The sequence below is a fragment of the Vidua macroura genome, chromosome 18 (assembly GCF_024509145.1).
Source record: "Vidua macroura isolate BioBank_ID:100142 chromosome 18, ASM2450914v1, whole genome shotgun sequence".
NCBI lineage: Eukaryota > Metazoa > Chordata > Aves > Passeriformes > Viduidae > Vidua > Vidua macroura.
Window position 1 is genome coordinate 11151834 of NC_071588.1, and position 26649 is coordinate 11178482.

Consider the following 26649-nt stretch of genomic DNA (forward strand, 5'->3'; position numbering starts at 1 on the left):
AATGTAGGATGAAAGTATTCTATACTCTGGACTTAGCTTTTGGAGTTGAATTTTATGATTAATGCACCTTCTTTGAGTGCATATAGGAACACTGGGGACAAAAACTTCAGTCTTTCAGCATACAGCCTCAGTTCAACAGAAATTTCCCTCGTGGATTAATTATAAGCTATTACTAAATCAGTGACTGCAGCTGCATTTGCTAATCCCAAAAATTGTGCTGACTGAAGGCCTGCTCTCTCCTGATTTGCTTGGCAGCTTACAAGGTTGTCTCAACACTAGATTAGTAAGGTATTTTAAAATGTTTTTTCACTTTTCTAAGATGTTCTGTTTTTACCTGTCTACTAATCTTACCAGTACAAGAGCAATTCCATGAAGCTTTAGTGGTGGGGTTTGTTTGTTTCACTGGTTTTTCCTTTTAAATGAGGCTCATACCTATTCCAGGATTCTGGGAGGAGATGACTGGAGAAGAACATGTCCTTCAGTCTCCCAACACAGATTAATAGCAAAACATCAAGTCCACTGCAACATGTCTCAATTTAGAAAGTGCTGGTGCTATAAAGAGAAAGCCATTGATTATTCATCCTTGATTTATAATAGTCGAGAGCAAGTACAAAAAGTAGCTTCTTACAAGAGGGAATCTGGGTCTTCTAACTCTGTAGAATTTAGAATGTAATTCCAAAATCCATATACTTACAAAGGCCTCTCTAATTCTAACATAAAAACAAATTTGGAATATCAGTTAAGCATCAGGTGCAGGGTTTGGATTAGAAGCATTAGGGCAATGCAGGCTGTGGTACAACAACACTTTGTGTCTCTGTGCATTACACAGACAGATCTCCTGCAGCAAACGAGAACCTGGTCCAAGAGGGTCTGTCCTGCTCCTGCACTGTATTAATGATGGAGATATTGTTTCATGGGATGCAAGTTTGGTGCAGGACATGGGCTCTTCAGAATGGCCTTTTTAGAAACATTCAATACACAAAGTAGTTTACCAAATCACTACTTAAACCTTGGCTCAATAACTCTCCCAACAATTGTGATGTAGAGAAGATTCTTCACAGATATGAAAATAAGGAATAAATTCAGGAAACTGTTTTATGTGACTTTGAGCATCAACAGCAGAACCATAATTAAAACTCAGAGTATTCCTAACTCCTAACCCTGTGTTAAACAACATTTATACCTGGGTTTGGTACATAAAACCATGACTAGTTACATGGAAGGAAAAGGAGGGTCAAGAAAGGACATTATTTCTGCACAAGTGGTATTTTCAGATTAAATGGAATGTCCAACAGCCTGAAGTGCAGCTTCTTTGAATTTTGTAATCAATTCTTTTTCAAAGATATGCTGTTTGCAATTCCCACCTATCTGGAAAAGAAAGGAGTAACAGTGTCTTTTGTAAACCTGACTAGAGACAGATCAGGAGAGCATGACTGGCCAAAAAGCCCTGCTCACTGAGAATGCAGCACAGTGCAGTGTGGGATTCACATATTATTTACTGGCTCTCATTTGCACACCTTTTGGACAGGTGGCTAAACTGCTCAAAAACCAGACAAAACGAGGGGATGCAAAGTAGCATACTAACTTCTTTAATAGAGTCCAATCCAATTAAACCAAAATCACTCTGTGAACCCCTGGGTTTATTCACACTAAACAAGTCAGTGGTACATAGTGTTAGCCCGATAGCTGATTGTGTTCATCCCCTAGGTCCCCACATGAAAAATGAGCACCAGTCAACCAGACTGTAATGGTATTTTTCCTTCCTTTTTTTTTTTTTTTTTTTTTATTTTAATAAAAACTATTTCTTTCATAGACTTATAACGACCAACTAGCCAAGTTATTAATTATGGTACATCTAAAAAAAAATATCATACTAACCCTAATGTGACTGCTGCTTTAGGAGTGCTCTGTGTATCGCCTTAGACTGGCTTTTCAGTAGCAATTCACTACAACAGGTCCTAAAATAATAATAATAAAGAATTAAAAACCTGACAGCAAGTTTAATGGTCAAAAGTAATAAAAACTACCTGTTCTGAAAGGTGATTTTTCTCAGCAGTTCAGTCCTGCTGCAGCACTCACAGCCTCACAAAGGCAGAAGGGGATCAAATTCTCTCACCTTCTTTAAATGTTTCTGGTTTTAAAAGGACAACTGCATTGTAACCTGCTAGGAACCTTGGGGTGTTTTACTTAACGTTATATTCAATAATGGGTCTGTTTTTTAAACTTACTGTTTTTCTGGGGGAGTTTAGGGAGGAGAGGGGAGTAGAGAGAGAACAAAATCACAGCTCCCTGTAGCTGCAGCTCCCCAGGTGCCTCGGTCACTAGAACTGTCTCATTCTCAGACCAGCGCTGGTAACTTTTGATTAATCTCAAAGAACACAAAGAAAACACCACCAGCAGCCTCTAAAGCTCCATTTGTTTTGGGTCATGTCTCCTATTCAAGGCCACCATGTTCTGTAATTTATCAGCTAAAGAAGCATTTTCTCCCTCTCCCCAGTGAAGGTTTAAAGGTGGTGTAGGGCATGAGACAAAGAAGGAAGCTAAAATGAATAAAAAATTCTCAGCTATAGAACCAAATTTCATTATTTCCTCTTTCATTCACAGCATCTTATCATTATAGCCAGACTGCTGCTTTGCTTTGTTAAGATCCAACTGATCTTATTTCCCCTCTGGCCCCATTGGTTGCTGGTCGACCTCTGGATCCACTAGGGATGATGCAAATGCTGACTGGACGATCTGAAACCCAAACGACTCCAGAAGAGACATGTTCTGTTGGGGTGAGAAGGGGGATCCTAGAGCAGGACCCAGGTCCCCCAGTGGGCCACCAAGGGCCCTGACGTGCACTTTCTGTATGTGTTTGTTCAGATAAGACTTGGATCTGAAAAAGCTGCCACATTCAGGACACGGGTACTTCTTCTCTCCTTCCATCTCCGTTTTGCTTTTGCTGACTGCCAGGTCACACGAGAAGGACCCATTGGTGCTCTGTTTCTCAGGAGTCTTGAGGTCACTGGTGTCAGAGAGGTCTCCATATGAATCAGAACTCTCAATCGGGTCCGAATGTGAACATTTCTGGCCTTCTATGGGAAAAAGAAAAGAGAGAAGTTTTCAGAATCTTGGCTTCCAAAGGAAGATATTTTACATGCATCAAAATAAATTAGATTGGTTACCACCTGATCACATTAATGCCTGTCACAACAGAATGACACACACTTAACATCCAATCCCTCATATCCTAAAGCCCTTGAGCATAGGTCCCCTTTCCAAACCACCAGGCTGCTATCACAGCAGCAGCTGGGGTTTCATTAGGGATTGGTCATGGTACTGAATGCAACCATAATTGGTCTCTGGTTCATATAACAATTCTTGAATTCCAAGGATGTCTCACAATATTTACATCTCAGACACTTCAAAAGGGTGGACCTAATGATGAGTTTTCAACTGTGCAATTCACTTGCACACTTCTGAAATGGTGTTGATACTTTGGGGGAGAGCCTAGAAATTTCATGAAGTACAACAGGCTGCAGCAAAATGTGAAGAAACCTGGAAACACTCAGCAAAACAGCGAGCTACTGCAATTTAAGAAGTGCAATTCCATTTAGTCTCAAGGAACTCTTTTTCACAAGTACAACACTGTTAGAAGTTAACTTCACAACCTAAAATTGTTCTATCTTTAAATACTGCAGTGTGAAACAGCAGAGGGGTTAGGGATGTTATTGAAGTTATTTGGATGTATTTCCTGGCAAAGCCATTGGTATGTTTGGAGTCTTCCCCATTCTCCTCTGGCATTATGCCAAGGAAGTTTGTCCACACTTTTTTGCTCAGTGCATGTGAATGAGCGTGAGAAACCCAGACATGCTCACTAAAGGAGTCTCTGAATACAAACAGGCTGTACCTACTATGAACTCTAAGAGACCAAAGAACCACTTGGCACACCCAAAAGACAGATTTGCTCTGGACTCAGCATTACAAACCTAACAGGATATGCATCAAATCAATACACCACTGAGCTGGAATAAATCTCTTGTTAAGTCAGCACACCACCCAAAACTAAAGGGCTTCTGTAGTAACTCTATCAAGACTTCAACAGAAAAAATTACACAACTCAAGCTTTCTGCTGGCACAGTGTTTGCTTAACCCAGCCCGCTGTGTTCTCCTGGGCAAGAAAAAAACCAGAACAACCATGGCTTTGAAGAATTTTCTGATGTTTCACTTTCACCAGGAATACTGACAGCTCAAACCAAGAAGCAAAAAGCTATTCTACACAGGTAAACACACTGCTTTACTTATTCAGAAGTTAAATACTCCTCAGCCATGATTTTTCTCCCCCTCCCCGCCAAGTTAAATGAATGTCAAAACAAGAAAGCACCGGTACTATTATCACCCTTCACCTCTCCTCCCCAACAACTGCATTTAGAAGTGTAAGTTTAGCTACAGACAGCTGCCTGCATGTACAGTATGGTTCCTATCAAAACCAGAAATGTTTCTGAAATGGGGTTTGACTGATGCAAGATTCAAGTGGAGTGGGACTAATGAATTTGCCCTCAGGAAAAATTCAGATGCTGACTGCTCCAAGGAAGAGGGTCAAGATGAACTAACATGGCTTTTTCAATCTTCTGAATTGAAGAAGCTGCCAAAGCTTCACATACTCTTCTGTGCCCATATCCTTCCCCTAGACTTGTTAAATCGGCCATCCAATGACAGGTATTACATCCTACGTGATGCTATGGAATTTCTCTGCATCTCCCTAAGCTTCTCTCCAGCATTTTCCCTGTCCTTCCTCCCTCCCCTTTCTCGTGCCCAGCCCAACACCCCACAACACAAAGTTCTGCACAGAGCAGCAAGGTGCAGAGCAGCGAGTCTCTTGCCTTTGATGCCATAGGTCCTGACGCAGTGGAACGCTGCTCCCCCATTCGGGATGGACTCCTGGTGCCTGGAGACCTGGGGAAGGGGAACACCGTGGTGGGTTTTAACATGGACCTTTAAGTAGGAGGCAGAGGAGAAACCTAAACAAGATAAAAGGAGATGAGATCCTGCCACCAGCAAAGACACACATCTGCCTTCCCTGTTCCTTTAATCTTTCTCTTGCTCCTGCTCCCTATTTTAAAGCTGCTGTTCCACCAGTTCCCTCTGACATGCTCACGTAGGAGTCCTGTCATCCTCAGGCATAATGCAATGCACACTTTTCATCAGACTGAGTTTGCTTTTTGTTAGTCACAAAGAGAGAACAGCCTCCTTAAAAACAAATTCTGTGTAAGCAAACCTAGCAGGTGACATGAAACTTTCTGGAAAAAAAGGCAGAAGAGACATCATACAAAAAGGCACCCATGTCTCTTCACCCTTTCTCTGCTGCTTTATTTATTTTAATTAAAAATGCTTTTGTCATCTGAAAATACATTGGAAGATAGTTCCAATTAGTTGATTTTGTGCTGTTAAGATCTGAAGGAATGCTACGTAGTAACAACCCTTGTTGGTTCAGTGTGCTTTCCCCTTAGATTTCTATAGCACTTATAGTGACTTCTGGAAGGCAGAAAGCTGAAACTACTGACTTTTTAAGGTATACACTTTTGCTCAATAGTAATTTTTGAAAAAACGTTTCCTGCAGTCGGCTCACCCTGAGTTTTAAAAAATATACTAGAACTCATATTTTGTCTACAGTTAACAAAAAGTACTAAAAATAAATTTCAGCATTTTTATTAGCTCTGATCTGTAAGCGCCAAACACTGAAAATAAAAACATATATATCAAACAATTGATTTCTGAACAAACCAGTTTTTTACATTTGTGCATATGCTTTTTAAGAAGCTTTTTTAAAGTCTCACAAATATGTAGTTTTTCTTTAATGTGATGAATTATCTCACCTCAATTCAAGCTCAGTAAGATTTGCAGTTACTATTAGTACATTTGGACCATATATGAGGCACAAGGAGGACGAAGTTTTAAAGACTTCCTACAGAGGTAAAGCTGCCACCACCAACCAGCTTAATCTTCTGTTATACTTTGAACAGAGTATTATGGCCCTTTCAAGTTAGAAACATTTTCCACTAACAACTAAGAATACAATGCAAGGTTCACCATCACAGACCCAAGAGTTGCAAGTTCCCTTTCTGGAGAGAGAAAACCCAAGCCCTAAATTTTTTTAAACCAATATAGCATTTACAGCGCAAGTCCTTGCAAGACAACTTTCATAACAATAATTTCCTTAAAATATGAGCAGATATTCTACCATAAAGCCATTTTTATAGTGATATAACTGCATTTACATTTGATGATCTATAATAATATATTAGGAACGCTGCAAACCAAATACCACACACCTCTCTGGGGTGGATTTTCTGACTGCAGCTGTTAGTTTCAGATGCTGAATTTAATAATGAATGTGGCTTTACACTAGATTTCCCTGTGCCTAGCACACAGAATATCCCTCTACCTCGACTTTTATCCAGAGGTTATTAAGAATTATATATACAGGACCTGCAAAGCAAGAACTCCACAGCAAGCTGCTGAAGGGAAAAGGGGCAGGCTGCTGAGAATGAACAAGAGTTAGTTACTGTGGACCCCTGAGTTGAAGATAAAAGTACAGAAAAGTAGATAGATCACAACTGAAGAAACCAAGAACATACAACTCTCAAAATACAATGGAGCAGAATCACCAAGGCCAAGTCATCTGGGGAATTAATGTAAGGATATTATCCTCCAAAATAATGCAAGACCTACCCTCAGACACAAAATGCTGCATTGAAAATCTCACTGGGCAGCAAGAGAATATATTCTTACAAATGCCAAAAATTCACTGTAGACCTGAAAGAACCACTCTTTGACTGGTAGAGAAAAGGGCACAGTGTACAGATATAATGGTGACACTTCCACCTATGAGGTATTTTCCTTATTTCACACATGTGGCTAATAACCACATGCATGCTGAGATCAACGTCTTTGATGCAGCAGTGCATTAAAATCTCGCTGCCAGACATTAAAAAAGGACTACATGCAGGTATTCAGTGTTTTTCTACACCACAACTGACACAGGAAAGTCTGAACTTGTAATCTCCTCACACAGTATTTTTTCTGAACTCTGCAGTTCTATTTGTAGAGTACATTGTTTTATATAATGAAAACTGCTGCAAAGTGTGTTAGGTCCCCTTTATGCACTTGGCAGATGAACATGTGAGTCATCAACTTCCATCAAAACCATAAGAATGCAAACTGCTTCATGGGAAACTGTTTAAAGGGAGACTTTTTTGGGATTGTTTTCATCCTAACTTTTTCCTGAAGCACTTAGCACTGGCCTTTTTATCTCCACCAGACTTTAACTATGAATGCCTGTCCTAGGAAGATGGGGTTTATAGACCATAATCCTTCACTCTTAAAAGTCTCTTTCAGAGCAAAGTCAGACTAATCCAGAGGATAAAGTGGCAGTATTTTTCAGAGCAGGAATGCATTTATTGCTTTACTCATACACATCTTTCCACTTTGCAAGACAGATGATTTCTTCATACCAGAAGAACCAAAATTAAAAACATGTATAGAGAGGAAATTATCTCCTTTATATAAATGGGACCCAACCCTTGATGTCTTAGATAATATCTAAAAGGAGAGAAACTATAGAAATAATTACAGGATGCTCCTTGTTCAAAAATTGTAATTTGGATTTAGCTGGAACATAAGGAGAATGCGTCTTTATTTACTGTACTCTGTCCCCCATGAAATGTATAAGAACTCAGCGTGAAAAATAAATTCTCATTTGTGACTGGAATATTTACCCTTTTCCTAACTAATTCGATTCTGTGAAACAAACAATGTGTATGTGTTTGAAACACAAACCCAAAGTTCTGAGTTGCGGGTGTTATTGCTAATTACCAGCTCTAGACCTGCCAAAGTCATTAATCTCTTGAATACTTTGGAAAAGCCCACACAAGCAAATAAAGTTCCTAAGGATGGTAATAGAAGATTGTGTAACGACGCAACAGGAGCATGTCTTCTTTATTTAAAATAATTAAAGAGAATTTGTCTAAAAATGTGAGGCTTGAGGATTTGTTTCTTAAGCACATTTTAGACAAATTGTTTAAGAAAATAAAAACAACAACGACAATGAAATACCAAACCAAAAAAGAAAAACAAACCAAAACAAACCCCAAAATCCCAGAGGAAAAAAAAAAAAAAAAAAACCACAACAACACATAACCCCCCAGAATCACTTCACTGTTTCCCTGATTTAACAAGATTTAATTGCTTCCATGATTACTCTAAGCATAATGACCTCAAGTGAGAAAAGAACCTGGAAAAAACATCAAATCACAGCTGGTAGTTTTTTAAAATTATACTGCCACATTGTAAAAGACATAAGCACGATAAACAAATGAACATATGACATGGCAAACAATTGACTACTGCTTTATGCCAGGTACTGAGTTGCACCTCCATCTCCTAAAGCCATTAAACCTTTAAAATAACATGAGACACTTCATTAAGTTCCACAGAAAAGCCTTCAGTCCAATGGGATAAACTGAGGAAGTCTAAGTCTGTCACTAACACTGGCACTTTTTTTTTTTAAGTGGCCAACATCCAAAATTCTCTCCACAAGCAACTTGAGCTTGTCGAGCATTCTTGCTTGACAATTACTATATCCAGAGGCTGACAATTACTATATCCAGAACCAGCTAAGTTTCAATTAAAAAGTACATCAGCACATTAGCCAAGGGAAGAATAAACAAAATCTCTCTGCACAAGCACCTCAGCCATGGCACAGCTGTGATCAGATTACTGTGTGTGGCTTCTGACTGTACCAATGCCTATCAAATAGGTACTTCTAGTCCAGAAATTTTCCATTAGACTTCATATTGCCAGGCTCTACAGTTTAAAAAATAACTATTTAAAACAATGAATATTATACTTTGATTCTAGAACACGTGGGATTAAAAATTCTGCTGTCATTGATCATAAAGCTATAATTAAAATTTACAGCATAAAACAATGAGTTTACAACACAATTGTTTGACAAATACAGTCTGTAGCTTCCCCTTCTTATGAATTTTAACATTTCCTATGAAATTTAACATTATTCATTATTAAATTTTTTAAATCCTGATGTAAACTGAAATTCACAGCAGACAATTCTGACAACTTCCATGAAATACACAAACTGTAAGAAGAAAGTAGTTGCTTAAAGTTTGCTGTACAACCGATTCCTTATCCTTCTACAGAGAAGTATATATTTTATTTAGATTCTCACTGTACATTTAGACTTATAAAATGTGAATAAACCACTTAGTCATTTTATTGTTTGAATGCCGGGTCTGTCTTTGCCACACTGGCTCCATTTCCGAAGAGCTGCAGTGACATCCAGTGGTAGTTAGGTTGAAATTCAAGCTTACAAATCTTGGAAACAAGACAATTCCTCCCAACCCATCTAGCTTCTATTTGGCACTGTGTTCAACGGAAGGAGAGCAGGATAGCACCTGGATCTCCAAAACCTTCCATGTTGTTGCCACAAAAGGAACTGGGATAAGCTTAAACTGTTTCTCAGAAGCCAGGCCTTCAGCTGAAAAGGAGGGCAAGCTTCATTTCACACCATCTACCTGGAGCTTCAAAACCTGAAGATTTTCAACCCAGATGCCTTTTCCATTCACACTGATACCATCACTTTCAGGATTTATAGACTGTGCAACTAGGAAACACCTCCCTTGCAATTTAATGTCTCATTACTCATCAACTCCATAAGCTCCCTGAACAGTCTGCACATTAAACACAGAGGAGCTTTATTTTCTCAAAAGATTTCACCTCTCTTAAACTAGAAAAAAGAACACGTGTCAGGAAAAAAACTCATCAGAAAAAACAAGATCCCAAAACACAGCAGCAATCTCTTCTAACACCTATTAGCTATGTATACCTGCATGAGCCAAAAAGGCATTTTGAAGTTGTAAATTAATCCCTCAAAAAAAAAGACACCAATAAGTAAAAATATTTTTTCCAGCTTGCCTTACATCCCACAAAGCCTAAATTTCCAACTCTCTCCAACTGAAGAGTACCACAAACAGATGGAAAACCTTCACAAGTTTAGACATATGGTTTACTTTTACATAGTGCTGCATGGAGCAGGGAGCTGGACTTGGTGATATTTATGAGTCCCTTCCAACTGTGAAAAGCTGTATGTGTACAAATAAAGGCAAACCACATTTCTAGTGCTCTTTACAAAGTATGTTTTATAAATGTACATTAGTATAAAGCAATGTCTTGTGTTAAGAGAGAGAAGCAGCTTGACTCTATTGCACCAGGAGGTTAAGTAATACTTAGCAATACAATGTAGATTTTTGTTCAGTGTATGATTCTCAACTTGATGTGTATTTCAAAGATACAAAAACATTCTTCTTCTAAACTGACTGCAAGGGCTCAAATCTAATCAGGTATAGGAAAAAAAAAAAGAAGATGTATGTTGAACAGCAGCAAGGCAATTTATCATGGTTATTGTATAGGGATCTGGCTATTTAGCACATAAAATGTGCTTCAGATTTAAACTGCATTTCTTTGGGAATTATCTGCCATGTGAAAAGGCCAGACCTATACTCCATCAGTTTCAGGGTTAAGTATTCAGTAGGAAAAGCAGAGTATGTACACAAATAGGGTACAACCTCCTCCTGTTGCAGGGAGTCATGCAGCCTTACAGCTCCACTTGAGTGCTGTCCCATCCCAGTGGAATAAAAAAATAGTTTCTTCATTACCTCGGTTACAGATAGTGCAGAAATTGCTTGGTCCTTCACTATGCTTCTTCAAGTGATCTGCCATATATGCTGCTCTCAAGTACTTCCCACACACCTGGCATGGAACTTTGTCTTCATGACATGCCAGGTGTGAGCGCAGCCGGTCACGAGTGGCAAAGGAAGCATTACAAGTCTGCAGGTATAATGAGAACCATGTGACTCATCAGCTCTGCTAACAGCACTGACATTGTTGAATATATTTAGTATTCTTTAGAGTAAATACCTTAGATACTGTGCAAACACAAAAAAATGAGATGATGCACAAGCCATTTTCCTCCAGATAAAAAATTTAGAACACCAACACCTTGCACAAGATGTAATGTAAACTCAAAAGAATTAAAACAGCAAGAAAACAGCTCTGACACACTACAGACAGTAAAACTTACACCAAAATAGACTTGTAAGGTTTCAGCTCCTTTCTGAGGATGAAGAAACTAAAATTTTAAGTAATATTTAACAGAAGAAATAGCAGAAACCACTTTGCTCTGTTTACAAGAAGTTCTGCCATTTCACTGAGCCATTACAATCACTTTAAACCGCTCAAATGCCCTCTCTGTCATTTTCTTAAATTCTACTCTTTGATGAGATAAATCTAACTTCAGTACACAGAATTCTTTTGAAGTGTGAAGACATACACACAGGATCACAGAATTATCAGGGATGACAATATGATGAGAGACAGTAGAAGAGTCATCCTGGTATCCACAGCAGCAGTGCAGACAAATTGTAGAAGTGAAGCCTCGAAACTGAGCAGATATCAAAATAACTGCATGACATTGTAATCTGTTTTAACTTACCCCTGGTCAAGGTATCATATTCCACTTACTGCCACAAAACAAGCTTGATTTGTCATAAGATAATATTGATTCTATTTGCCCACTTTCCAGCTGAAATACGTATAATAAGTGAAGGCTCCCTCCCATTTTTATTACCCCAGCAATGGGCAGGCAGGCAGGCTGTGCCCACAGCCTGTTCTAGTGGCCTGCCAGTTCTGAAAGGCTTGCTCTGTCTCTAATGTGCGAAGGGAAATAAATCACCAGCAATATGCTGCACAAGGGATTAGGGTTATAGTCTAAACCATTTCACAAGTGCAAGAGGAGAAACAAAAGCAAACACACACCAGAATGACCAGACTAAGCCAGAGCAGTGACACTGAAGAGTGTACAGTGTTTTGTTTTATATGAACTTCATATAAAATAACACAGTTTTAAGAGATATAACCAGAACCCCCAAAGAAATAACTTGAGGCTGTTCACTGTCTTGGGAACTGGATATAAGTTGTATTTTTAAATATCAGTGTGTAATTAAACCACTGTTTTAATAGAGACAAGACTTGTTAAAGTAACAATCTTAGTAAAATTCCAGAATTATAATTCAAGTAAGTGGAATTGATAATACAGAAGAGGATAATGTAATTATAAATTCAGTTAATCAAGAGCTTAATCCAAAAACCATTGAAGGCAGCTGAAAAGCACCTATCAATTTCAACAGGCTTTACACTCCTGTGAGATGCTTAAGTGTGGAAAACTCCTATGGAGCTGAGGCTGCTCTACAGCAAGTACGAGACTTAACACCCCAGAGGATCAGGACTTAATGAAATTGAAAAGGCAACAGTAAAATTATCTGGATTTCTGCAACATACACAGTTTAACTAGGCTCACCAGACAAAGATTTATAAATTACAAGTATTGAGGTTTAAGAGGCAAATTCCTGAACATGAAAGATGTCTCTTTATTTATAATCTCAGTACACAGCGCTGAGCAAAACAGGTGCAGCTTTCACTTACTAAAGCTTTCTTAGAGGTAAGCACTCTCTTAAGGCAGGATTGCAGCACTGATACTAATCAATCTGCTGGCTATCAACTAAAGATATATGACTAGACTATCAACAGTGACAGCCAAGAGATCCATCACCAATAACTCTAAAGCTATGGAGCCACGGGAAGGTCCATACCCGAGCATTGGGAGTGCTTTAGCCGATGAGAAGCAGACCAGAGACAAATCACATAAATACAGCGATGCCAGAAGTAAAACCAAATCTATCCCACAGTGAACATAGCAAGTTGAAAGCTTAGATAAAAGCAATATAATAATTCATGTGTTTGGTTTCTCACTGTTGCTTCTGAGTTGTGTAAAGCTCACCTTTTGATAAGCTATATAATAAATATATCTGCAACAAAGCTTAAAAACAATAATTAAGTCCAGTGGAGAAAGCAAGAACCAGTTTAGCTGAATCATAACAATGGGAGACAGGACTAGGGTTAAAGAAAATCCCAAAGTTAATATTCAAATAGTTAATATTTATAAAAGGTATAGAGAAAAAAAAAGTTTTATTTTATGAAAGATGTGAAGGGCTAAATGAGTGCTAAGTATTTGTCATTAATTGTTAATCATAGAAGAAAACTCTCCAGTGCTTTCCTATCAAACATTGCACAGGTATATAAATAGATCAAAAAGAATATATAAAGTTTAAAAAACATTGTTTAAGAAATACCTCTTGAAGTTTCAACTTTTCTATGGATGTGGATGTCTCTGAGCTTATTCCATGGTGGCTGCCATTTTCCTGCTAATAGGCAGGAAGTAAGAGAAATTAGGACAGGAAGAAACTCATTCTGCATTGAAATCAATGGGATACGCACTGGACTTGGGATGCCAATTAAGTTGTGCTTTATTTTAACCAGCATTTTTATTTTTTATATAATTTGCCTGATGAACAACCTGTCTTGTCTCTGAGAGGAGCAAACTTCTGTTTTCTCCCCTTGTTCTTTCATGTCCACAGATTTTCAGATCACCGTTTGCTCCCAAACTGCAGCCTGACTTTCACAGATCACACGCCAAGGCTGACAGCTTCACCCCATCCTGTGGGGTCAGGAACTGAGCTGCCCCATTCTGGCCATAAAACTGACTCACTCCTTCTCCTGTAGCCAGAACTCAACTGTCAGACTCGGGAAAAAAAGTATAAATTCACCAGTGCAACAATCCAAGGGAAAAGATCCAGAGTGCCATTTGCCTGAACACCAAAGCAACTTCTTGGATCTTATTTCTCAGCTGCTTTGGCTCTGTGGAGATCTTCCCTAATCTGAGTCTATCTTAACAGTAATGAAAAAGCTGGAGTCAAGACTTTGGCATCAGGTGCTAGAGGTGCTGGAAGCTAGGATACTTGTGAAAGATCTGTGAAGCACAGCTATTATTTCAGGGGGATGAGTGCAGGATTACAGACTGAACACTAAAAACTACTGCTGTTGCAGGGATGTTCAGCTTAAAATTGTCCTGTTCCTCATACTTTCATTTATTCTGAAGTTGGGTTGACACCTTCCCACTTTTGTTTTGGTACTCCAAAGTGTACTGTGATGCCACACCAACAAAACATTATGTATCACCAGTTTGCAAAGATACCTAAGAGCTCAGGTAAATGGCCAGTTTGTTTAAATCGTAACAGAGCACAAATTCCAAAAATGCCATTACAGTGGAGGATTCTGGAGTTCTCTGCTGTTTACTGACAGAGTAATTCTCTTTCCCAGTAAACATAAACAAAGCACGACAATAACAGGAATTTTCAACAGGAACTGAACAGATTCAAAGAGGATGCTCAGTGCTGTTCAGGCTGCTCTCAGGAGGAGCTAATTTGCCAAACAAAATCAATGGAAAAAGAGAATGGAAAATGGGCAAACAACATGCCAATATTAAGCTATTTTCCTTCTTGGTGGCCAGATCCTGTGTTAGATACATATAATGGAACAGACGTGTAACTGATTATGAGATAATCGCAGGGAGAACATCATCAATTTATTCATCAGTTTTCATGTTTGAAACATGTTTTCAGTGACCGCATCCCTTCTGTGGTTTCTACAACGTATAGCAGATCTGTGCATATTCAAGAAGACTTTCTAAATCTGATAGGATATTGCAAAGCATTTTCTGCAAAGACACAACAGGTCATTAACAAATTTTATGCGCTTTAAGATTCACGAAAAATTAACTTTGCAGGGCTAAGCAATCAAAAATCAAGAACAACCCAAGCCTGAAGGACAAATCTCAACTCAGTCCTGATGATTGTAACCTATAGCCTGTACCTTTTAACTGAAATGAACAGTGTATACAGTATTATGGCACTTTAGGTAACACACAGTAAGAAAGACTGTTCCTGGGAACTGCTATCACAAAATACATGTGTGCAAGGAAATGGAGTTGAGCTTGGCTGTGCCATCTTAGCTTCCATGTTTCTTTACTTCTGAGCTCTTAGTGTATCCTCTGATTCACACGGAGTTGGTATTTAATATTCTTAAATCAATGTTAAACTATAAAAGAATTATCAGTCATCAGCTGGCAAAGGACAATTCATAGCTGTCCGTGTTATTTCTAAGCAGTGTTCATCCAGTAATCTTGGTATCAACTAGCAAAAGACTGATGAGTGTCTGTTCATGTTGGGATGTAAACATTCATCATCAGTTCATCCACAGACCTCTTGCTGTCCCCACACTGTGAATTCTTTTTATGAGTGGAATTTTCCTGTTTGTATAAATCTGCAACCCATAAATGATCTCAAGAAGCTTGAGCCAATCTAAAGCTTTATACAGGACAGGCAGTTAAATCAATGTGACAGCTCTATGGCCTGACTTTCAAATGTGCTGGGCTTTCACAGATCATATGGATGTCAACAGAAACCTTTAGATGGCTCCAGCTATCTGGAAAACTTCTTAGGAGTCTTAAAATTTCAAAATGTTTCGAAACTCTCACAATTTGAAGGAAGTACAGGTGTGTCAAAATGTGCAACTATGCAGATCAGGAGGCAGCAATCATGTAGGACTGTCTAGGTTCATAAAATGTGGTTAAATATTTTAGAAGAAAAGAATCCTCTAACCTTCACTGTCCTCAAAAGAAAAAAAAGAATAAAATCTTGCTTCAGCTTCTTCAAATAAATAGTAAATATTTCTTCAGAAGCCAAGCATGGAGATTGTTAGCCCAACAACTGTTTTAAAAGTTTGCCCAACATCTCTCTGATTGTAATGTGTGATGGTGGAAGCTGATTCTCAACTTTGTTTTAATTGATACTTCCAGGCACCTTTTAAATCTTTCTATAAATACATTACAAAGTATCTTCCTTCATTTGATCTTTCAAACCTTAACTGTAAAAAACTATATACAATATTATGACATTGTACAACAAAGGATATTGTGATGTCATTATTTATATTCTCCCTGAGATAAAAATAGCTTCCAATTTTGCTCAGTGCAATGTTCTGAAGGCTATGCAATTTTAAAAAATAGTATCTCGACATGTTATGATAATTACAATTTACTAATTTTTTACTGAAGTTATAAAAAATGAAGTCAGCATTGGAGCCTCCTGATGGCAACAACTGCAATTAAAAAAAAAAAAGGAGGGAATCATCAGTGACATCGACTCCAAGCCCAGGTGGCTGAGTAAGAGATCCAGGGTGAGACTGGGACAGCACAGTAGGGAAGAAGACGTGGGAGAAGGGGGAGAGGCAGGAGGACCAAAGCTGTAGATGAGGCGAGGGGGGACGGGAGGGATGTAAAGCAGATGTCACTGTGGAACACTGTTCTTTACAAACATTTACCCCAAATCACATATACATGGTATTTCTACTGGTACTTCAAAATTATCTGCACACATAAATGCAATGCCAAAGATTACCCACATCATCAGTCTAAACCCCTCTGGCTCCTACCTGACACTTGTGAGGTCTCTCTGAGGTATGCACCTGTTTGATGTGTCCATTCAAGTGGTCTGGCCTTAAAGGAAAATACACATAAGCACACTTAAAGCAAATACTAAAAATAAAGTTACAATTTTAACAGGAAAAAAAAAAAAAAAGAAAAACTAAAGAGAAAAAAAAGATCCCAGTGCTTTATCTATGACAATTGTAATGATATTTAACTTTCCAAGAACCAGATTGCCAACAACTGGGACTCTACCTTGTTATGTACCCTCTGCAACTTGCTAAAAAGGCAGCATTTTATCAGGAAGAAATCATGACTGAATGATCAGAGGAAACAGGAAATACAAGTTATGATTTTCAAGCCTGCATGTCCCCATCCAAAATCCTATTTAGACCTTAACAATCAGGGCAATTTGATTTACAGTTGCTGAATATTTGAAAATCACACCCTTTTGGTTTAGGTCCTAAACACAGATGTAAAAAGCCAACTTTAAGCACCTCTTGCAAAAAGACTATCTGAACTCTGTTGCTGTGACACATTTTCCACCTGCAAGATGAAAAAATACTCCTAACTTAAAACTTGGTAGGGAGACTGCATTAATACAAATAAAGTGTTCTGAACGTTCCAACTAGAAGGTGCAATGGAAGAGCAAATTTTTACTATAGAAAGTTATACCATTATTCACAACCAGCAAAGCCTACTTGGAAGAAGAAAGGACTGAAGAGCTGCAGATTGTCCTGGTGGGAGTTTCTCCTAGTGGGAAGAAAGCTTTTCATTGTATGAGACCAAAACTGCTTGGAAACAAGTTCTCCACCCTCTCCTCCCCCAACGTCCCAGCTGCACCAATGAGAGGGCACGGGATGGAATTCACGCACTGCAGACAGAAAATAGGCTGGAGTTTGCAGGGAGGCTCTTAAACCCGATGCTCCAGCGCGGGGCTGGAGCGGTGTAACCGGACAGACTGGTTGGGGTCCTTCTGGGTACCTCAAGCCCAGCAACCTCATGTGCTGCGCTACTGAATACAGGAAAGGACATCACGCTTCAAAGTTCCTCTGGCTGCTCCTAAGAGGGAATACTGAAACTTTAGAGTCTCTAGTTTTCATTCATACTTCGGTTTTACAGATACGCAAAGGGTTTTGTTGTTAACTTTTCTAACAGCATTCCCGCCTGTTCACATGGACTTACTGGGGAAAATGAGAACTACACGTGTATGTCTCACTTCCCCTTAATGACAAAAACCTTTCATACAGCAACAGCAGAAATCTTTAAGTGTCAGTAAAAACAATAAAACTTGGCACACGGTCCCGGGTAGCGCTATAGTAAGAAAAGTACTTTCACTTCTAGCCACAGATGAAATTTTCATTTTGTGACCTTTCATCACTCAATCTGCAGTCCTTATGAAGATGCATCCCTAATTACTGCCGATTTAAAAGAAAAAAAAAAAGGGGGGGGGGCACTACATTTTCATAATTTATTTCAATAACAGAAAGTCCCTCTATCAAAAAGACAGCAGGGGCAAAATTCCACAATTTACACAGCCTGGTGGCCTTTTGATTTGTTTTCAGATCTCGAGTCCTTCCCTCACGTTAGAGCAAATCAACTGCTGTAGAAAAGCAACTGCTGGTACAGAAATAGCAGAGTACATCCCCCTCCCCCCCACTACTTCTACACTCAAAGAGAGCGGCAAACTTCCAAAAAAGTTTCGAATTCATTAACTCAAGACTATAAGATACCACTAACACAACAACTACGTGTACCAAACTACTTATTAAATTAGCTCCCACAAACAGCGACAACAAAAAATCAGCAACATTAAATGCAGAGATCTTACGTATGTTGCAGGGCAGAAACAGGATCCCCTTCAGAAGGATGTAAACCCAAAGGACACAAAGATCATGTATTAAAAGATACTTGATGCTGCAGCCTTTGAAATCTCACCTCTTCCTTCACATTTGGGTGATAAAAAACATTACGAACTAAGAGAAATGAAGGGAAGTTAAGAAAAAGAAAATTTAAAATGGATACGAGAAAAATAATAACCTTGAGATGTATTATTTTGCACTTCAACAGCACCTTCAAGCTACCTACACATTAGTGATCTCAAGACACTTCTGTGAGGCAGGTAATTATTTCAATACCCATTTCACAGAAGAGTCATTTGAGGGAGAGACTAACTGATTTGCCCAAGGACACGCATACACCAACTCTGGGACAAAGCTGGGAATATTAGCCAGAAGCCAGCTGACTTCTAGTTCAATGTCTTAATTACTTCTAAACCCTTCCAAGAGACTGCAGAACAACATCTCAGAAGAAATGATGGAAGCCTCATTCCTTTAAACATTCTAATGTGGGACAGTCAAACTATCCTAAGTACGTTTCCAAGGGATAGGAAAGTCAACTTCCCAGATATCTGTTTGTGTCCATGGTCCGTACAAGCACTCTCTTACCTGGAAAAGCCTTTTCCACAGCTCTGGCAGATGTAGGGCTTTCCCACAGAGCCATCATGCGATCGAACATGATAGGACATCCTGTCTTTTCGCTTGAACCGCAAGCCACACACCGGACAAGAGTAAGGCTTTTCGCCAGAGTGTGACAGCTTGTGCCGATTCAGGTGGTACACGTCCCGAAAAATCTTGCCACAGATCTCACAGGCCACCTGTTTCCTCGTTCTGCTTCTTTTTCGAGGTGCGTCGGGGTCATCCTGACCAGGAACACCATTTTCACCCAGTCGTGGGGGTGGGATGTCTATGTAACCCAGCTGTAAGCTTGTCACCCCATGTTGAGCCTCATGCTGCCGAAGACGATTAGCATCCGTGAATACTTTCCCACAGAGACCACAAGGCAGGATACCAGCCTCTCGCAGGCCCCCTGGGGTACCAAACATCATGGAGTCCAAGAGATTGGCTTTACGGGGACGCCCTCTGCCCCTCTTGGTGCTTAAAGTAGGGGCACTAGCAGCAACATTCTGGAAGGGTGAGGCCAGCAGTGGTGGGGACAGAGGTCCTGCCACCATGGGCAGGCGGTCCACACCCTGCAGGACAGGTAGGGAGGACTGCGCAGCAGTGAGCGCAGCCCGCGTGGCCTCGTCTTCAGGCATGCCAGCAATGCCATTGCCATTGGGTGCCAAAGTGGCACCGTTGGTCATGTCAAGAGGGAAGCCGAGGTCGGCAGCACCCGGACGGAATAGCATAATGTCAGGGCGTGCGGGGGGCACGAGGAGCTGCACGTTGGACTGCTTGATGACCTCCTGGCAGATGTCGATCACCGAGCGCATCAGCAGGAACTTGGCGGCCGTCATGAGCTCCGGGAAGCTCTCCAGCCGCACCACGATGCGCGACGTGTAGGCGAAGTCCAGGATGTCTCCGAACACCTTGGAGCTGATGGTGTGCATCTCCAGCTCCCGCCCGCCCCCGGGGGCGCCGCCGGCCGCCGCCGCAGCCCCGCCGGCCGCCGCCTCCGCCGCGCTCCCCTCCGCTCCGCCGCCGCCGCCGCCTGCCCCGTCGCCGAGCTGCGCGCTGAACACCGACTCGAAGTACTCGCTGCAAGCGGCCAACACGGCGCGGTGCGCCGGGAAGCTCTCGTCGCCCACGCGTAGGAGCACGTCGCAGAAGCGGCCGCCGTTCTTGCGCTGCTGGTTGAGGCTGTGCAGCACGTCGGCGCTGTGCCGGCTCACCTGGTAGGTGTAGCAGCCCGACGAGGGGCCGCAGGCGGCGGCCTCGCTCACCCGCTCCATGGGGGCTGCGCCGCCCCGCCGGCGCCCGCAGGGGGCGCGCGCGCTCTCGGGCCGCCCGGCGGCGCGCGCCGCCTCCTCCTGCTCGTTCCCCGCCCCTGCCCGGGCCGGCGGCGCGCGCGCGGCGCTCCCTGCACAGCGCGAGGGGCTCGCGCGGCGCGGGGGGGGCGAGACAAAAGGCTCGGGCGGCCGAGGCGCGCGCGCGGCCGCGCGAGCCCCGCCCGGGCCCGGCCGCCACGAGGCGCTGCGGCCGCGGAGCCGCCGCGGGAAGGGGCGTGCGCGGCGCGGCGGCAGCAGCCGGGAGGGACGGGGGTCCGGCGGCGGCTCCGGGCTGCCGGCTCCGTCCGTCCCTGTGTGTTTGGAGCGGAGGAAAGATGGCAGCGGCTGCACTTCCTCTTGCACTTTCACCCCTGGGGGGAGGAGAAGGAGGGGGCGATACCACCCCCCCTACAAAAATCCAGCGGGGGCCCCCCGGCTGCTGCTCCCCGACCAAGCGCCGCCGCCGCCGGCCCCGGTCCGGGCCCCGCCCGCTTCGACGCACCCTCACCACCGGCGCCGCAAACTTTCCTCTCTTCTTTGGACGAGAAGACCCCCACCCTATTCACAGAGACCCCCCCCCTCCAGCCACTCGGGCTCCCCCCCTGCCCCCCCGCTTCCTGCCCCCCTCCCTCCCCGCATCCGCCAATGCAAGAGCAGCCAGAGCCAGCAGGCCGGCCCCCACCCCGCCCGCCCGCGGGGGCTGGGGGCTGCAGTCTCCCCCTTCCCCAGCACCGATCCTCCAATGCCGAGCCGGCAGCGAGGCCCCCCCCCTCGCGGCTCGTGGGGGTGGTGGGGCTGCGCTCGCCCCCTCCCCCAAATATCCGGGCTGCAGCTCGCCCCCGAGACCCCCCTCCCGCTGGAGAGAGGAGGAGGGGCCGGCGGGGGGGCTGCAGGCAACCTTCCCCCCTCCCCAGGCGCGAATCGTCCAATGCAAACCCTCCCGGAGCTGCAGAGGCGCAGAGCGGCCCCCACCTCCTCGGCTCGCCTGAGGAGAGCCGATCCCAGAGGGGCCAGGGGCTGCAGCGCAGACCGGCCTCCCCCCGGTCTTTCATTGCATTTCTCACCCCCACCCCCCGTACGCGATCAACTCTCAGCCTCGCTAGAAGAGCGAAGCGCCGGCATTGTGGGGGAGGGAAGGGGTACAGCGGGAATTCTTCCAGTGCGAAAATGCCCTCCCCTTGGGAGCCGTTGGGAGGAACGGTACCCGCGGGCCGGGGGCTGCGGGAGGCACGGGCACCTCTAGCCCCGAGTGCGTCCATGTTGGGGAAAGCGCTGCCCGCGGAGCCCCTCCCGCGCACCCGGGGTTCCCACGGCGCCCGGAGCGCCCCACGCCCCAGCGCGGCGAGGCTCCCGCTCCCTCAAGTTAGCCTTCCCCGGGCCCAGGTTAAACGCTCCAAAGGCACTGCCGAATTCACTGCGCAGGGTTGCCTGGACTGTCCTAGTGCTGAATCTTCCCTGTGTGCTCGAGGTCTCTTTATGAAGAGCTGCTATTTCAACATCATCGTTATTCATTTGCATCTGAAATCTGCTTTCTGTCTCAGAGAGGAATTTTTCGCTACTTTTGAAAAAACGTCTCCCCCCCCCCCCACATCACACACACACATTCCCCAAACAGACTTCTTTGTTTTGTTAAAGACAACGCTTGGAAAAAAGTGTTCAAGGACACTTTTTTGCATTTGTAACATCAAGCCTAATTAAGAATGCTCTGACCACCTATTCACGATCTAATGTTGTCACTTAAACTATTCTGTGGAAAATAGTGAATTTGGCGCATGTGAGGGCATCACAAACTCAGCCTTCCAAAAGCTCCAACCCAGCACTTGAATTAAATAGTGGTGGAACTGAAAAAGCATTCTGGGTACTGATGTGCAAATGAGTGCACCAAGCTTCCAACTTTCAAAATATTACGTTAACACTTAAGGCCACACAGTACCCTCAGCCTGTACACCAGATTTCTTCTGCTTTCCATAGGAACTGTTTGTCTCTACTGCAGTCCGAATATTACCAGTTACTTTTTATTACTGCACTATGTGTGCACACACCCTTGATATGAACATATACTTTGAGAAATTCGATGTGGAGTGGTAGCAATGCTGACAAACCCAGCTTAAATACACTCTATTATATAGATAACACAGTGCTTGTGTTCTCTTAAGTCTGTGTGTCACAGACACACAAGTTGTACTTGCTACAGTGAGGAATATTATTATGTTTAACTCACTAACCAGGCTGCAAGCACAGACAGACATGGAGCAGTTAAAGAATCTGGAATTTGCTTATCTTTCCTAGTGGCTTTAGACAGTTGTGTGCCTTTCCCCCAGTGGTTTATTAATTTGCTTTCTTTTAGCCCCCAGCCTCCTGACATGGTTCCTGCTTCCTATTTCAGTTCCCTCCTTGCCTGTTCTTTGTCTCTCCTCTAGGCAGGGGGAGGGGGGTCCTGCCTCTCTCACAGCACTTTGCTCAGAACTTTCTCCATTTGCCACGGAATGTTCTGGTTTCAGCTTCCAGCCCTCCTGTTTAAAAGGCACCATCCCACACACCCTGCCTGCTTCTCTGGGTAAAAGCTAAAAAAACCCCAAAGCATGGCTGTTTCTTGGCAAGTGACCCCCTCACACTTGCTATGAGGATGCCAGATCAGCACACTGGGAGCTCACACTCCGAGTAGTTGCTGGATGCTCGTTCAACATGACTGCCAGCACCTTGCAGTCCCAGGTAATCACAAGGACACTGACACAGCCCTTTGCCTTGGCTCCTCAGCTCTCTGCCATGGCAGTGGCTGCAGCTCTCCTCTTGGTACTTACAGTCTTTCTACACTGGCTTACCGCACCCTACAGCTCCACCAGCACACTTAAAGGACTGCTGCTTAGAATGTTTTCTGGTCCCAAACTTACCCTGTCTCAGAATACAAGACTATCGAAGTAGTCACTCAACTAGCATTTGTTAAAACATTGCCAAATTTCTTCTGAAAATGAACAGGTACTAAACACGCTGAGCAAAAATTTGGCTCATCACTATGAACGGACTTGTAAGGTGAAGTTCCCTAAATTTAATGTGATGACTAAATGGCATTTCTCCATACATAACTGCGTAAGCAGACGGGAATGATTACCTTTGAACTCAATTACCGTCACATCTAGCAAGTTACTTTTTAAACACAAAGTTCCAGATAATGTGAAAGAAAGTTTTAAATTTCAATTTTGAAATTTATGTTTTCTATATCCAATATTTTCTCTCCTTTTTAGATGATTCCTAATCTATTTTCTTTGACATCTTCTGCACTGGAATGCGCTGAACTTCTTTTGAATCCATCCCTCTTTTAAATAAAGGCATTTTCTTCAGCTACTTTATTCAGCTTCTCACTATTTCCTGTCTCACTTCTGCTCAAGGGAATTCCTGAGGTGTCCCTAAATGTTTTGCAGCTGCCTGGTGCCTGCTGAAACACTTTGATTAGTATTTCAATAGTATTAGTAATCTCCTTTTCTCCAAACATGTGTGTACCATTTGGGACTCCACATTGTACCATTGCTCGCTTCACTGCAGATCAATTGCTACTGGCCTTACTCAGAAGTGCAGACCTTAAATTGGTGTGCAAATATAGGAGGTAACAAAAGACTGTTACAGTTGAATCTGTTCAAACATATTTGGGTATATGTTAATTAGAGTTGAGTCATACCTATTTGTTCAACACTTTCAACTTGTGAATCTGTGTAGGTCTTGAGGCTACTGAAATTTTTCAGAATAGTCCCATTATTATACTCTTTAAGAAGGTTAGTCACTATTTCACAGGGATTATAATATTAGCAGAGACATTTGTGCATAGCACTTGTGCCAGCTAATCAGTCATATGAACCATTTCCTTTCTATGCGTGTTCCACAGAAATACACAACACCAAACAGTTTGTGGCACGCTTGCAATTTCAGTGAGTAGCTGTCAGTTTTTCTGAGCTTTCACCTATATTTTAATTAACTGCTACTGATATAACAAGCAATTAATTCAGCAATCATTACTTATTAGGTTGATTATTACTTAAATTTAGTTTTTAAAGCTTGCTCAGTTTATTATTAGGAATCATCCCATGAGAATGCCAACCCTAGCAGCAAGGATTCTCAGACTTAGAGACAGCAGAGTTTCCTCTGTAACCCAGACGTGGGTTTAGTGATTTGTCAGCTTTCTCCTCTAGAAGCAGATGAAAATTCTTTAAAAATACCCAGCACCCTCACAAAACTGACAGCAATAGGATGGTATATGACGCTCTGGAAAGTACACAGAAAGACTTACTTTAAAAAGAGAAAACAGCACTGTTTGGTTTTCCTCTTTTTGATCACTCTCCTCACTGCACTCATGTGCTGTGTACTCTGTGTGTTGCATGGCAGTCCACAACAAAGTGTGGGGAGCTGACGTTAAACTATACAACTTTTAATTGTTATACTGATTTTACACAGTCTTGGAAGCCAACCTTTGATACTTAATCTCCCTTTTGTTCCCCTCATTTCTTCAGTCTGCTCAGTTTAACTTACTCTAGACTGCCTGGAACCAAAGCAACCTGCCTGGAACCAAAGCAACCTGACCCATTCAAAACAAGATTGCCACATTTAGGGATCTGTGCAACGTGAAAATACAACCCAGGATTCCATCTCGTTGACTCCCAGTGAATTAGGCATTCATGCCTACCTAAGCAAACCTGACAGACAACTTTTTCTCCTAAAGCATACATTACAATACAATCCTAAATATGCAATGCAAGCACAAAGGTTTGGTATTTATAGATTAACAGCTAAACTACTGTGCTTGTCCCCAGGAAAACTCCTACCTAGATAACAAGTAAACTGGCATTAAAAAAAAGTTAATCCTAGAAGACAACTAGGAACAGCTACATCTTTACATTTTACAGCATTCAAAAGATACACAACTTTCTGTCTATTGGCTGAAGAGTTAATTAAGATGTGAATTGCATCAACTCGCAGTCACTTCACCTCAGGCAATCAGTATTATGCTTCCATTGAAGATTCAGCACTATGGATTTAAAAAATCTTACCTTTTGATAGAGCATTTTCAAAATATCTTTCCTCCAAACAGGCATGAAACTGGCCCTTAGTCAACTCATTATTGCTCATTATAGTTTTGTCTCCTCTTCAGCATGAGCAGTTCTTCTCTGAAATACAATGATAAGTTTAATTAGCAGCCAGTTCTCAAATCAAAGTACAATTCATAGGGTAAATTTGCAAAACTGTAAAAATTAAATAAAACCAAACACCAAAACTGAACAAAAACCCACAGATAACCCACCTTAAAATGAACCAATTCTCTATATGCCTTAAATTGCAGTTACCCTTTTTTCATGAGGAAACTCTGGCAGGTCAGTTACAGTCCCATACCTATAATTCTTAAAATCATAAGTACTCAGATCACCGTTACCATTTGATACTGATTATTTTTCACTGGGCAGCTGATCGTTTCTGAGAGGATATGAAATTTCAAGATCCTTGCTTCACCTGAAATCATTATTTCATTTCCTCCCTGTCACCTTCTCCCCACTTTCTGAAATCCTGCAGAAATCCCACCACTAATCTAGAAATGCAGTCTGCAGCAAGCCCACAAACACACAGCATCAGCTGATTGCCAGTATAGTCTGCAGCTTCTGGCATGAGGTGAATTACCAAAACCACAAGGGTTGTACTACCAGAGTAGCTCTTAAGCTAAAATGACCTTCTCAGTGCACTGTGAATAAACTTGATATCCACAAGTATTTGAGTTATTTATTAGAATATAAAAGAGGAGAAAAAAACCTCAAACCTGACTAGGTGGGCACGCACTGCTTATTTTTAACAAGGTACTTTATGTGATTTTAATGAAGCATACACGAGTTATCACAATTAATTTCATACTCATAGTATTTACCATGTATTGTACAATGATAAATTTTACATGGTTATCCAAAACACTTGCAAGCCTCTTCTCAATATACTTGGTTTGCATCTCACTATCTCATATAAGTAAAACTCTTACTCAAGCTAAAATACTAGTTGTTTTAGAAAGAATTTCAGAATTTGACCCATAATGAAGTAGCTTATTTCAAATTGATAGTTTGACATAAAACCTGAATGCATTAGCTCCTAAGCTCTCCTATGGAAGTGAGCTATAGTTACCATACTTGTAGGGCAATGCTATGGAAACATGAAAGTTTCAATCATTCTGTGGCAACTGCACATTCCTCTTGTGCAAAGATAAAACTGAGGCACAAGTAAAGGAAAAGATCAAGATCAGTGTCAGCAAGACTGAAGTGTGTAGGAGATGAATTTCTGAAACCCATTTTTCTACAGCCCTCCATCGTTCAGATCTTGCTGATGAGGTATGTGCCATTTCACTCACATTCCTGTCATTGTCCCAGCTTGCTGAAACAAACACTCCTGGTTTTTCCCAATCATTGATTCCATACTGTGT

The 26649-nt window shown here is 42.1% G+C and overlaps 1 protein-coding gene across 12 annotated transcripts in view; it reads right to left on the reverse strand.

The window, feature by feature from the left end:
* Positions 1-20184, reverse strand: part of PATZ1 (POZ/BTB and AT hook containing zinc finger 1) — a 30872-nt gene extending 10688 nt beyond the window's left edge. For 2 of the 12 annotated variants that reach the window (XR_008439882.1, XR_008439881.1), the window contains exons 1-8: positions 18886-20184; positions 16447-16510; positions 13248-13319; positions 10716-10887; positions 4866-5003; positions 2695-3077; positions 1879-1958; positions 433-552 (exon numbers count right to left, since the gene is read on the reverse strand). Coding sequence is in view for 3 of the 12 variants with exons in the window: in XM_053993989.1 (XP_053849964.1) it covers positions 2659-3077; positions 4866-5003; positions 10716-10887; positions 13248-13319; positions 16447-16510; positions 18886-20171 (2151 nt within the window). In the remaining 9 variants the exon portion in view is untranslated. Of the gene's footprint in view, positions 1-432; positions 553-1587; positions 3078-4865; positions 5004-10715; positions 10888-13247; positions 13320-16446; positions 16511-18885 lie in introns of those variants that run through there. The other 10 variants (XR_008439878.1, XR_008439877.1, XM_053993992.1 and 7 more) reach the window with 9 other exon arrangements.
* Between the last annotated feature and the right edge of the window lie 6465 nt (positions 20185-26649).